Source organism: Malurus melanocephalus, unplaced genomic scaffold (assembly GCF_030028575.1).
Source record: "Malurus melanocephalus ecotype Western Australia unplaced genomic scaffold, MMel_1.1 scaffold_271, whole genome shotgun sequence".
Lineage (NCBI taxonomy): Eukaryota > Metazoa > Chordata > Aves > Passeriformes > Maluridae > Malurus > Malurus melanocephalus.
In genome coordinates, this window is record NW_026623503.1 from 758,747 (window position 1) to 772,298 (window position 13,552).

Sequence of the window (13,552 nt, forward strand, 5' to 3'; positions counted from 1 at the left end):
TTTCTAAAAGGAAAAGAATTGGAAACTTTCAGATGCTGTGCTTTTCTTCTGCTTTTATATACTGTGCTTCTCTAATAGAAAGATGATAGGTCAGACAAAAAACAGATGGCTCTCAAAGTATGTAATGTAAAGTATTAACAGGCTTTTTGTGCATTATTAGAACCATTAAATATAGTCAAGAGACACTTCAGTGGAAACACACCTTGTAAAATATTTCCGGTGTCTGTTTAGCCAGAGCTTCTAGGCAGCATGCAGAGTGCAGAAGAGTAATGTGTTGTGCAGACTTTGAAGACGATTGCAGAAATAAAGTGCAAAAGATGGTAGAGCAAAAATAACAGCTGTGTGTATTCCAGGCTCTATTCTGACTCATGCAAATCCAAGAAATGAATAAATATCTATCTTCAATTCCCTCTGTAATTAATTTCAGCATTATATCAACCTAGCAACAAATGCACTAACTTACAATCCTCTAGTGTTATATCTTTTGAGATCACTTATGCATTATCTGAAACTTTTACCTATTATTTTCAGTCTCATGCTGTTGTGATGCCTGTTGTTTGAAGTGATGAGTAACTTTTCAGTAGAGAAATCCTTTGTTTTTTACTGTCTCCGAAGTATTTTTCATCTGTTTCAGAAAAAAATGATGATCTGAAATTGTGCAAGGTCAGAGGATGTGCATATTCCAGATTTTCATCTAGGAAAGGGAAAGTAGAATCTGTGAAGGAATCCAAAGCTTGAGAGAACTAAGTGTGATAGAGATAATTTTCTCAAATAATGATCAACACACTAGAATTCCAGACCTTGTGTACAACATTAATGTGGTTGAAACTTGCACAGCTTGATACACAAGTGCACTTCCTATTGATAATGCAATGGAATGAGGAAGACAAGACAGCGAGTACTTTGACAAGAAGGCTACAGACATATGAAGTCACTGTCCACACCCCAACCTGAGCCCTAATCTCAGCTGTGGAAACAGACCTGACTGAATGTATGTAGATATTGGAAGAAAAGATTGAAGAGAGCTATCAGAGAGCCATCAAAAAGCCATCAGAAACTCAGAAAGGAGCTTAGGGAGGGTCTTTCCCACATTTCACCAGCATAGATCAGAATCCCTGCTACCTGAAGCAGGCACCCCACAGCTAGAGAGAGGGAGTACACTCCACGAGGCAACCTACGGCTCTTCCTCTGTGAGCATGGAGAAGACATGAGAAAATGGGATGAAAACCCACTTCCATCTTAGCAGCACCGTTACATAAACTAAAAGAAGAAACTGCTTTCAAAGGAAACTTGGCAAGAGTTAAATTAGCTCCAGTTTCCTGGGAGTGTGTTTCTGGGCAGAACAGAAGTGAAGATGACATGTCCAATCCCCTTCAAGGGACCTCCAGAATGTGTGCCCAGGGAGGGACTGATAGTCAGAACTAGAGGAGCCCTACCCCTAAGCTGATAGACACCAGGGAAAATTGGGTCTATTGGAGTGTGTGGGTTCAGTGTCCTGGCACATCAGAACCATGAAAATAGAAAGCTTTGGCTGACACTGGCACATAGTGTACTCTGATACCATCATGATATGGTGGGGGCAGAATCTGTTTCCTGGGGTGACAGAGTGTTGCAGCAGTTGATTCTGTTGGAAGCTGAAGTGACCTTGACCAGGAAGGAATGGAAAAAAAAMCCCTATTTTGACTGGTCCAGAGACCCCATGTATTCTTGATACAGATTACCTCATGAGTGGGTATTTCAAAGACCCAAAAGAACTTTTTTGCGCTTTTGGGATAGATGCTTTGGAGACAGATGACATTAAACAATTGAATACCCTGCCTTGCCTTTCAGAGGACCGTTCTGCAGTAGGACATCTGAAGGGTGAAGAAAAGTAAGTACCRATTGCTGCCACAAAAAATGCACCATCAACGATACCATACCGACCGAGACACTGTGATTGTCATCTATTCAATAATCCATGAACTGGAGATCCAGGGAGCAGTCAGCTAGAGTTACCCCCCCCCGCCCCCCCTTCAATAGCTCCATACATTCTGTGCATAAGTCTAAAGGAGGCTAAAGTGGACTATCATGGCCTGAATGAAGTCACACCACCACTGAGTGCTGCTGTGACAGACATGCTGCAACTTCAGTATGTACTGGAGTCCAAGGCAGGAAAATGGTGCCACCACTGGTATTGTGTCTTGGGTTTATTTTGTGGCAATCCTGTATTCCTATATTCCGTCATTTTGTATGCCCAAAGGTGTCTGTGCCTTTAAATGCAACCCTGAAGAAGGGGCAGGGGAGGCTGGGAAGGCAGCGCGGGCAGTTAAAAAGCCAGGTCTGCCACGTGGTCGTGGGCTTTTGGAGCTCAGCTCGGCACTGCGGGAGTCCTGCTCACTGCGTGCAGGGGAGTTATGTTGTTGCTAGTTAGCTAGCTCGGGTTTGTCAGCTTGGGCAAACAGCTATCCCTGGATTGCTATCCCTTCTGCGACTCCTGTGATTTTCTGGAGCAGATCGGCAGGGTTGCAGTCCAAGAACCAGGAGGCAAGCGCCAACCAGCTGGGCGCCAGCAGGGAAAAGTCACACTGCTTCGTCTCATCCTGAACTCCGGAAGAATCCCAGCTGGTGACAGAAAAGCATACCAAGCCCTCTGTTTCATCCACAGTGATGACAGGACTGCCACCAGGTTGCCACAGTTGCTCRAGCAGCCGAAGTGGACTTTTCTTTTGTTTCTTTTTTTTTTTTTCCCCTAGGACAAGACCTGCCCCATCTTTCTCCATACCATGTGGCCGAGGAGCTGTTGGGGAAGGGAGCGGCGTGCGTTACTGGACTTTTAAATATCTAACAGTTACTTTTTATCTGTGTCCTGTGGGCACCGTGTTTTGTTGATAAACTTTTTTTTTTCTCTTCACTTTTGCCCAAATATCTATTTTATATTGGTGGGGAAAAATAATCAAATTTTTCACTTCAGAGGAAACATTTACCCTGTAGCATTTTTTCTCTGAAAACATTCTCAAACCAAGACATATTGCCAACACATTTTTCTCCATTCCTTTAGCAGCAGTGTGCAAGCCACAGTTTGGTTTCAGCTGGAGGGTCATCCCCTACACCTGGACAATGACTCCAGGGCTGAAAGCACAGCCCCACCATTTGCCATGGAAAAGGCTGAGGCTCTGGAATATCTCCACTACATTGATGACCTGATCCTATGGGATAAAATGGCAGAGGAAGTTTGTGAGAAAGGGGAGAAAAGAATCCAGGTTCTCCTTAAAGTGGGTTATCCATCAAAGTAAGGTCAGGGGACCCGTACAGGATCAGTTGCTAGGAGTGAAGCAGCAAAATGGATGTCAACAAATTCCAGACTAGGTGATTAATAACATAGCTGCTATATCCCTACTGAGCACCAAGAAGGAAGCCCAGGCTTTCCTAGGCACCATTGTGTGGACAACTGGAATGTTATAGTTTATGGCCTAAAAGGACTTTTGCCTATTGTAGCAAAACTGCATAAAAGCTCCAGAGAAGAGTGCCATGCCAGACTAAGGCCCTGGACTGCATATTGATGGAGAAAAGAGAAAATGACTCACATAAGATCTAGGGGAGAAGAATACATTCACAGAGGGATCAAGCTTAGCACCATCAGGGTGGGGACCATAGCCCCAGGGCATTCAGCTGCCAGGCTCACACAGGCCCTCACCTCAAAGGTTGGGAGAAGAGGCTTTGGCTGTGTGATGAAAAAGCTTCTGGTTCAAGGCAGTGAACACCCATCCTCTGCTGTGCAGACCAGCTCAGCTGTGGGACCCTTTCACCCTGGGAAAAGCTGCACCAGGTGAAGGATAGCAGAGGGGATGTCATGGCCAATCAAAGGCCCCCAATAAAGGGGTCCCCAGATGCTGCACCAGAGCACTGCAACACAATGTAACAGATCCACAGTGTTGCAAGAGAGTGTCAAACTTGCCCTCCCCTGGGGAGGTACATGAGCTTTCTCAACTGGCCCAAAAGTATATTAATCCATTGGATGGTGGGGCAGCAAGGGACCCTCACCACCACGAAGAACAGATGGAAGGGAGCAATGAAGTGCTTGTTGGGATGCTTGGAAGGGTGATAGGTTTCTATGTAACCCCTGTTACTCTCCAGCTGTTCCCCATCCCCTGCACACTTTCTTTCTTTTTCTCTTTGTCTCTTACTATTAAATAAAACATACCAAGTTTTTTGTTGCCAACACCTAACCCCATTTAGTTTTAATCAAGTTTTAGGGGATATTTTGAACCTTTCTGGGTTCGATCCATTTTATTCACAAAGCAAGTTTTCCTTGCTCTTCTTTGTAAAAACAGTCTATAACACATGGGTTTTTGGGGATGCACATACCAGAGTACAGCCAGAGAGTAAGCTCTCTCTGCCTCGTGACACAGAAGAAAAATTATTTCATATGGGGTCCTGAACAACAGGACTTTGAACAGATCAAACAAAAGATTGCTCCTGCAGTAGCCCTTGGGCCAGTCAGAGCAAGACAGGATAAGAAGAATGTGCTCTACACTGCAACCTGGAGCCTCTGTCAAGAAGGTTCCTGGAGAAACTCAAGACCTTTGGCCACAGGGATACAAAGGATCTGAGGCCAACTACACCAACAGGAAAAGTGATTTTAGCAGCTTATGAAGGAGTTCAGGCCACCTCAGAAGTAATTACCACCAAAATCACAAGTCATTCTAAAACACAGGTATCAGTGCTGGGCTGAATGTTCAAAGGAAAAATCCCTTCCACATATCATGGCACTGATGCTATGTGAGGTAAGTGTATGGTTCTCATCATACTGCAAGCCTGGAAAGGAAATCCTAATCACCCTGGGTTCTTGGAAGTTATCCTGAACTGGCCTGAAGGTGAGAATTTTGGACTATCATCTACAGAGGAAGATGAGTAGATGACTTGCTGAGGTGACCCCACCATATAACCAGCCATCGGAGAGAGAGTGGTGATACACTCTCTCTATTGATGGTTCTTGCTGTATCACAGGGTTTAATAGGGAATAGAAAGCACCTGTAAGGAGCCTTATAGAGTAATTTGTGGAAGCCACCAATGGACAAGGTGAGTCAAGTCAGGTTGCAGAGCTGAAAGCCATTTAACCAGCTCTGGATATTGCTGAATGAGAGCAGTGGCCAACACTCTACACTGACTTGTAGGTGGTAGCAAATGCTCTRTGGGGGTGTCTGGAAAGGTGGATAAAAGCCAATTGGCAGCACAGAGGAAAACCCATCTTGCCTCTCAAGTAAGACCTCCCTTACCAGATAGAGAAAATGATTGTGAAAGTTCATCATATGGATGCACACGTGCCTAAGAGTTGAGCTGATGATGAGAACCACAGCAATGAACAGGTAGATTGGGCTGCCAAAATTAAAGAATCTCAGGTAGATGTAGACTGGCAACACAAGGCTGAGTTACTTCTAGCTTGGTGGACCCATGGTGCCTCGAGTCATCAGAGAAGAGATGCAACCACTGGGCTCGTTACCAAGGGATGGACTTAACCGTGGACACTATATCCCGGGTAATCCATGACTGTGAGACATGGACTGCAATCAAGCAGACCAAGCAGGTAAAGCCCCTGTGGTATGGAGGGCATTGATMTAAATATATTTAGACCCCATATTTAGTATGAGGACACCTGGCAGATTGATTGCATCACACTGCTGCAAACCCACCAAGGCAAGTGCTGCATCCTCAAGATGGTAGAAACTACCACTGGATGGCTGGAAACGTATTCCACACCTCATGACACTGCCCAGAGCACTATCTTGGACCTTGAAAAACAAGTCTTATGGCAATATGRTATCTTTGAGAGAATAAAGTCAGACAATGGGACTCATTTCAAAAACAGCCTTATAGACGCCTGGGCTAGAGATCATGGTATTGAGTGGGTGTATCATATTCCATCATGTACCAGCTTCTGGGAAAGCTGAGCAGAGCAATGGACTGTTAAAAAAAGCACAGTGAAGACAATGATGAGTGGGACCTTCAAGCTGTGGCATCTGCATTTAACAAAGGCTACCTGGTCAGTTAATACCAGAGGTTTGATTAACTGAGCTGGACTTGCCCAATCGGAACTCCTGTGTGCAGCAGATGGAGTTAAAGTCCCCATGACGCATATGAGAGCTATGTTAGGAAAGACAGTTTGTATTAATCCTGCCCCAAGCAGGTAAAGGCAAACCCAGCTATGGAATTTTTTTGTTCAATGACCTGTGTACACTTGGTGTGTAATGCAGAAGGACAGGGACACCTGGCATGTACCTCAAGGGGATTTGGCTTTGGGTGAGAACAGTCTGTAATGTTGAATTCCTTTTCTAACACTTGTTGATGAATGGTAATGCCACTACATGTTGTAAATACCATGGACAATGAAAATGAACTGCTCCCGCTATATCAGTCATGGACAAAATGAGTAATGGACCCACATCTGGAGGGTACAGTCAGTGGCTACTGAAATAATACCTTCATTTGTATACAGTTATTTGTATGTGTATATGTGTATAGTTAAAAGGTAATAATTTGGGCATGATATAGATGATATGGAATAAGTGGTGGATAAAGTGTTGGATGATGCAGAAGGTGTGAATCATATTCCATTTTACCTCTGTGTCAGTCCATGCAGTTTGTRTTACTGTCTCCTTAAGACTCAGGGACTGGAATTGGACCAGAAGCCAGTGTTTTGCACTGGGCCCATGGAAAGAAGAGTTGCTGGCATCTCTTTAAGAGCGGGGATAGCACTCAGATAGAGCTTTCTTTCTTGGTTCTTTGTGGGCTGCCGAGAGAGTTACCTGGGACATATGCTCTGGGCCAGGGGCAGAGAGAAACAGAAGCATTCTTTCATTTCTCTCTGAACTCCATGGGGAATTGTCTGGTGCAGGTCTCCGAGAAACTGCGTTCATCAATCCTGGACTTTTTCAGAGGAAATATCCCATCATTTTTTTTTGGCCATGGTTGTCAGGCGCAGCCCCTGGAGGGGGTAGAGGACATTTTTTTGGGACCTTTGTTTTCTTTACTGCCACTCAGGAGATTCATGCCATGAAAATTGGACCTTCCCTCACTTCCTCCATGAGTTACAGACATTGGTCCAGTTCCATCTACCACTGTTGACAGAGCTGCCACCACTAGGAGAGGCCCTATTAGGCGGCCTGGAGCAAATGGTTTGGCAGCATTTGACTGGTTTGAACAGGAATACTTCTCCAAGTTTCCCTTGTTTTATCCTTGTTCCCCTTGGTTATTGTTTGGAGGACGGGGGAGTTTTGTAATCACAGAGGTTCAGTTGTTCTGTCAGGGCTTTTTTTTTTTTTCTTTTGTTTTCTCCATCACATGGTTGGGAGAACGAATTTCTCTGTTATCTTGTCTTTGTCCCCTGGCTGATGCAGTATTCTGTGGAGGTCGCCATATTGGGGGAAGGGCTTCTCAGCCATCTAGTTTTCTTTATTCTASGGGAGTCCACAAGATTTAGTACTGTTGTATCTAGCGATTAAGACTGYTATCTTGGTTGTGGCCCTGTTTTTCCCCACAAACCTACTTTTTCACTTACATCTTCTTACATTTGTCTTCCTTATTGGTGAAAGGGGAGTGGTTAAAACTGAAAAGGAAGATAGCTCATTTCCCAAGATCCGCCCCATAAACTGTCTTAAACCAAGACACTTCTCATGGAAAAGTATCTAGTACTGGCTTCAGAATAGAAAGCAACACCTGTGTGGCAATCAAGGAACTGCAGAAACGCAGATCGTAGCCACAAAATGTCATTCCCAGCTATGAGAAACACTGCAGTTGTTGAAACTGGCCTTAAACATATACCAAGCTATAGCTTGTTAGTTCACACTTCTCCGTCCTATGCTCCATCACACAGTAACACACTGGTGGCAGCATTTTTTTTCAGGTTTCTCGCTGATCTGAGACAATTCAAAGGATAACTTCACTTCTCTAAGAAAATAAAAGCCACAATCTGATGATGCTGATCTCCATCAATCTTTACAGCAAACTAGCATAGAAACCTAGAGGCAATCAAGTCTGATAACAATGACAGTAATCCACAGAAGTCTGAAACAGGAAAACTTAGTGCACAGTACAATAGTTACGTCTCTTAGCTAATCTTGGCTAATTACATCTCTTGGCTAATTTTGTAGGATTTGAAGTAGTAGAAGTCTCAGAACTTATTTATTACACAAATTAATTGGAAAACACTACATTAAAAGAAATATCATCATTTGTATACCGATTCTCCCTGAAGGTATAAAACTCAGGATATGCATGTACCCATCCTGAGTATGTCGTAACAAAATTTTGCAAGAAAATTTTACATGATTATACAACCATGTACACATTATTACTTATGAAAAAAAGACAATTACCAAAACCAGTAAAAAAAAATCATAGTTTCTCACCACAATCTTGAAACCAATATGAGTGATTGACAAGAAGGGTCCAGAATTATTTGAGGGACAAAACACTAAGAAGTGTTACTGACAAAGTCAATATTGAATTCAAGGTTACTTCCCAAAGTTGTACTCCTATACAAAGCTAAGGAACTAAACATTTTCCTGATACCTTTTTATTCAGCCTTTATTCAGACTCTTCATTATTTATTTATTTTTATTTTATACTTGGCAGTAAAGGTTACAAGAAACTGCATGGAATTTACTAACAATTAACAGTTAGTAATTTACAGACAATTACAGTGTCAGAAAAGACATCTGTAAGAGTATATTGGAAAACCTCTGTTCACTTTGCAGTTTATTTTCTTAGCTTACTCTGATTTGTTTTTGTTACAGTTTCTTCATTTGATAACTTGCACAAATGGGATTCATGAAATGCAGCAACTCAATTTTCAAGTATATATTAAGCACTAGACAAGTACATGTATTTCTTTGAAGAGCAAAATAAAAGTAGTTTAAGCACTAGTAAGCATTCAACTCTTTTCTTCTTGGCTGTAACCCAAAAGTTCTCATCCATTCTCACCTGTTTTCCTTACAAAACCTGTGGCCATTTATTTTCCAACTGTGAAATGTGTCTCAAATTTTCTGGGTATCTTTCCTGAAAATACATTCCCTAATTTTCTATGTATCTTTCCTGAAAATACATAATCTAACTAGATGATGGAATACCACAAAAGTTATAAAACCACATAGACATCTAGGATTGCAGATCATCAGATTTTATTTTACTAGTAACATGAAAAAAGGAGTCAGAGCTCAGCACAGAAAGGCAATCAAGAATTTACTTTCCAAAAAACATCACTTATGCCTTTTGCTGAGGGAGACTTAGTCTACAAAAGTGAAGTTTAATTTGGACACATTTTATTAATTGCCCAAAGCATCCCTAAATACTGAGGGTCTTTTTTTGAGTCCTAGAATGGGGAATCTCTGGGCTTCTTGGGGTTTATTTTTCAAGACAGCAGATTCTACTGAGGTCAGTTGATGCTTACAGCACTTCCCAAATGTGTGCCTATGGGATTTCATTCTGGCAGTCATCAGCAAAAGCACACAGAAATCCCAACAGTTTGGAATTAGAGCTCTTCCAGAGAGTGCCCTTTATTCTGCAGCACTGCTGCTTGATCAGCAGGTATAAAATCATACTTCAGAGAAAACAAAGAAGCAATCCGAACCACTCAGTACTTTTGCTCAGAGAGTTGCAGTATTTTTTAAAGGGATAGGATAATCTTTGAGGCTTTGGTTCTAAGCACATCGCATCAACTGAACACACATTTTGGCACTACAGAATCAATGAGAAATATCTGAAACTGTGTTTAATTCAATCAAGAAGCTTAAAGAGTTTAAAGCTCAAAAGAAGACCATTTACCTAAAGTCAATATCTATACAATGAGGCATACTCAGTTGTATGAGCATTGCTCCACTGGAGTGGTTTTTCTTAGTAGACTGTGGCTCTAAGGCTGATGTTTCTAACCACTTAGTTCCTTATGTTTCCTCACCAACATTAAAGGAAAAAGTAATTTGCTGCCAATATTTGACAAGGCATTTTCAGCTGTAGCTAAAATAGGTTTTTGATGTCTCAGTGCAGATATTTTCTTTCTGTTCTTTCTTGCTGCCTACAATTATCCTRTTGTATATATTGGGAATAGAATTTTCAGAACACTCCTCCAGAACACTCACATTGACTGAAATCAACTCTGTAAGTTCCTGGTATATAGGTATAGGATCACATCACTGTCGACAACTTGAAATAAATCGGAAATTCAGGCTAAACCAATTAGCAAGCAGAGCCTTCACTGACCATCTTGCTAGAAGTCAGGCCGCAGAGACAGGCTCGTTTTCCCACGTTTTTATTAAAATAAGATGAAACAACTGCTCAGCACTATGTCACATTTAAGAATATGCAGAAGGCACAGTGTGTGTCACATAGAATTTCAAAAGTTTCTTCCCCTCCCATGAAAAACACCATGGGGATGGATCCTTCCTGTCTAGCACATGGGGCTATTTTTAAATTACCTCCCCTTGAAGTTCACCAACTCCATAAAAACAGAAAACTGTCGTCGCCTTGAACTGTCTGCTACTAGAAAGGTAATCAGGGGCTTATTTTGGCATCTAAACCATATCTTTCATGAGGCTCAGTTTAAACTACAGCGTCTTACATCTCCATGGCATATATAGTAGACTGATCTATACCCCCTGGACTGGATTATGTTTTGCATTAAGTCCTGGTTATAATTTTCAGACTTTATCTGGTTAAAGCAGATAAAGGTTATATTTATGCTTTAATATGTACAAACAGCAGGCTAGCTCTACACTCAGTTACAAATGGGTGTATACAAAGAGTGTCTCTGTGATACTTAATAATTATATTGGAATCAATTTTCATACTATAATCTTTTGTCATGAAGTCTAGTCTCACTATCAGAGGTGAAAACTGAAAGCAGGAATAAACAAGAAAAACATCTTTTAAAGTTTTTTATCTCGTAGCATAGAAATAATAATATGTAATATACAATAATGCACATTGCTATTCAAACATGATAATACCAGTCTATGGTGATGCTGCAATATTCCTAGGTAGCCACCATGTTCATTTTTACCTCCAATCATCCTTTGAGAGATTAGATAAAATATTCATCTCTTCATCATCTTGTAAAAGACGATACGTTGCACTAACATGATGATTTTCAAGCACAGACCGGTCATTATATAGAATGGCTGATTCAGACCTAGCATTTCAAAGAAAACATAGGAAAGGTTATTTCTTCCCTGTCTAAAGAGAATCACTCAGACATTTTCCTTTGATCAGCTACAGCAATTATGTCTATAGAACAGATATGAGCATTTTAGGAATACTTGTAATACTTTGCTAATTGCTGTTACTCAGTAAAAGAAATCTAAAGACCAAAACACTGCAAAATCTATTTCACTAGCTGAGACTCTCCTAACTGCCTTGTTACATACTTGAAAACAAGCTCTGAAAGCTGAGAGAGGTACATAAACTTGGTATAGAACCAGGAGGCTTTTCCCCAGTTCTTAGGTATTAAAGTCTTACTGTCCCCAAGTAAGCAATAACAAGATGTGACCCAACATTGTTTCCAGAACAGCAAAGTGGTTGTAAGCAAGATATAACTGAACTGATTTTGGACATCTGTGTGCTAGACTATGCTGTCTAGAAAGGCAATTGCCGGTGGGACAGAGTAAGACCACAGTTACTTCATGCCTGATTTTAAACCCCAGAACTAAGATCTGTGATTGGTGAACGGCTAAACTGCTCTGAAGACAAGTTCACAGCAACAGAGTGTCAATATGTTTTGTTACAGCCCTCCCTCAGATCTGCTTTGCAGAGAGCAGTGTATATTTTTATCCTCTAAAACTTTACACCCTCTGATGTTCAATGTTAGAAAAGTAAAATTAAACTTTCTTCCCTGTAATATTTTTATAAGTATTTGGAAAATACAGCAGATTGCTAATTCTTGTTTTCATGAAGCTGGAAGAAGTGTAATGTGGCTTTACCCAGAATAGAAGCAGAAACTTCTTTCTACATTCCCAGTCTTTACTGTGCATATGTGTATTTTATCCTAGAAACAATTGTTGATTCAGCTAACACACTACAGGAATCTATTATAATTACAGACATGTATTTTAATCTAATTACAATGCATCTTAGAAATGTCCTAGTGGGCAATGTCATCTGAAGCCATTTAGACATTTTGTTATTATTACCAGAACTCTCCTATTGTCAAAATAACACACAGACATTCGATGTCCATTGTTACTATATAGCTAGAGACCACAATTTTTGCACACGTCTGATTTTTGCTGCCATCTTCTTTTCCCCTCTTCCACCACCCCAAAAGCTTTATAAAATACAGTGGTCCAGTCTAGTTTGTGATAAATTAATTATCCTCTAGCAATTTATGAAGCTTTAAAAACTTAGTTCACAGATTAGGTAGTGGTAAGAATATGCCCTTACTGCAGATATGGTTTTCCACTCAAGTGAAAAGAGTATGTGCAGTGTTTGTGTTCTCTGATGAATGCAACAAACACAGTTGAATGCCTGATTTTTGCATTCAATGCTTGATTCTTCAAATTCAACAGGGAGAAAAAACAGCAAAACTACAGTACCTCCATCAAAACTTTATCTGCTTCAAAATATATCTCTCTGTACAGCCATTTCTTTTTGAAAATTTCACATGGAAGTGTTTTAGGACCTTTGTTTTTCCTGATTTGATAGAAAACAATGCCTCAGGAATATAGAATATATGCATTCCACTGTGTATGTTTGAGCAAGAGAAAATTAAATGCAACCTGAGAAAGTGAACTTTCCTCCTTTAAAGTTTGAAAACAGAAGTTGCTCCACTTTTCTAAGGTGGTTATGCTGTTGTTCACCAAAGTTTTCCCCTCCATTTCCCAACCCTTCATCATGATTTGCAGTGGCCTCACCGTGTCTGGATGTGAAAATTGTTGGTGGTTCCAGTGTGTTCATAGTCATGTATGGCAGCTGCAAAAATCATAGCGAAGATCTCCAGCTCTGCCAGCCAGTGCTGAAAAGAGATTACAGAACAATCAGGTAAGCTGTCTTTTTCTCAGGCTTTTGTCTTTGAAGGTAAGTTATCTATCCTTTGTTGACAGTCAGTGTTGCATGTCATTGCCTTTCCCCTGCAGCCTGGCAGCTGTTTTAAAGCAAACTACTTAGACTGATACATAAAAGTCAAACCAGTGTTCATCTTAGACCTTCACCTGAATAGATTGAACTTCAGCAAAATGGTTTCAGGATCTAATAAGGTTTAAGGCAGAGTAAGGGGAAATGTGTGCCCTTCTGAAAGAGCAATGTTTGAAGAAGAAAGACAAGGAAAACTCAAKAAAATCAAGGTTCATCATGGGGAACTTGATGATACATGTGCAGGTAAACACATACCAGCAGAATATGTGTTTTAAGTTCCGTTTACCTGGGTAGCAGAACCTCAGATACAGAAGAATGTCACTAGTTCCCAGTAAATAAAGTCTTTGTCAATCACTGAATCATGAAAAGAACAAGCAAGATAACCTCAAAAGATGTACATCTTGTTATTTATCTATAATTTTTAGAAACATTTGAGAAAGCCCTGAAGTTTGGGGGG

At 40.9% G+C, this 13,552-nt stretch overlaps 1 protein-coding gene across 1 annotated transcript in view; it reads right to left on the reverse strand.

The window, feature by feature from the left end:
• PDE1C (phosphodiesterase 1C) overlaps positions 1-13,552 on the reverse strand; it is a 296,339-nt gene that overhangs the window by 61,049 nt on the left and 221,738 nt on the right. The window contains exons 10-11 of the mRNA XM_057376150.1: positions 12,876-12,976; positions 11,030-11,158 (exon numbers count right to left, since the gene is read on the reverse strand). Of these exons, the coding sequence (XP_057232133.1) occupies positions 11,030-11,158; positions 12,876-12,976 (230 nt within the window). The remainder of the gene's footprint in view (positions 1-11,029; positions 11,159-12,875; positions 12,977-13,552) is intronic.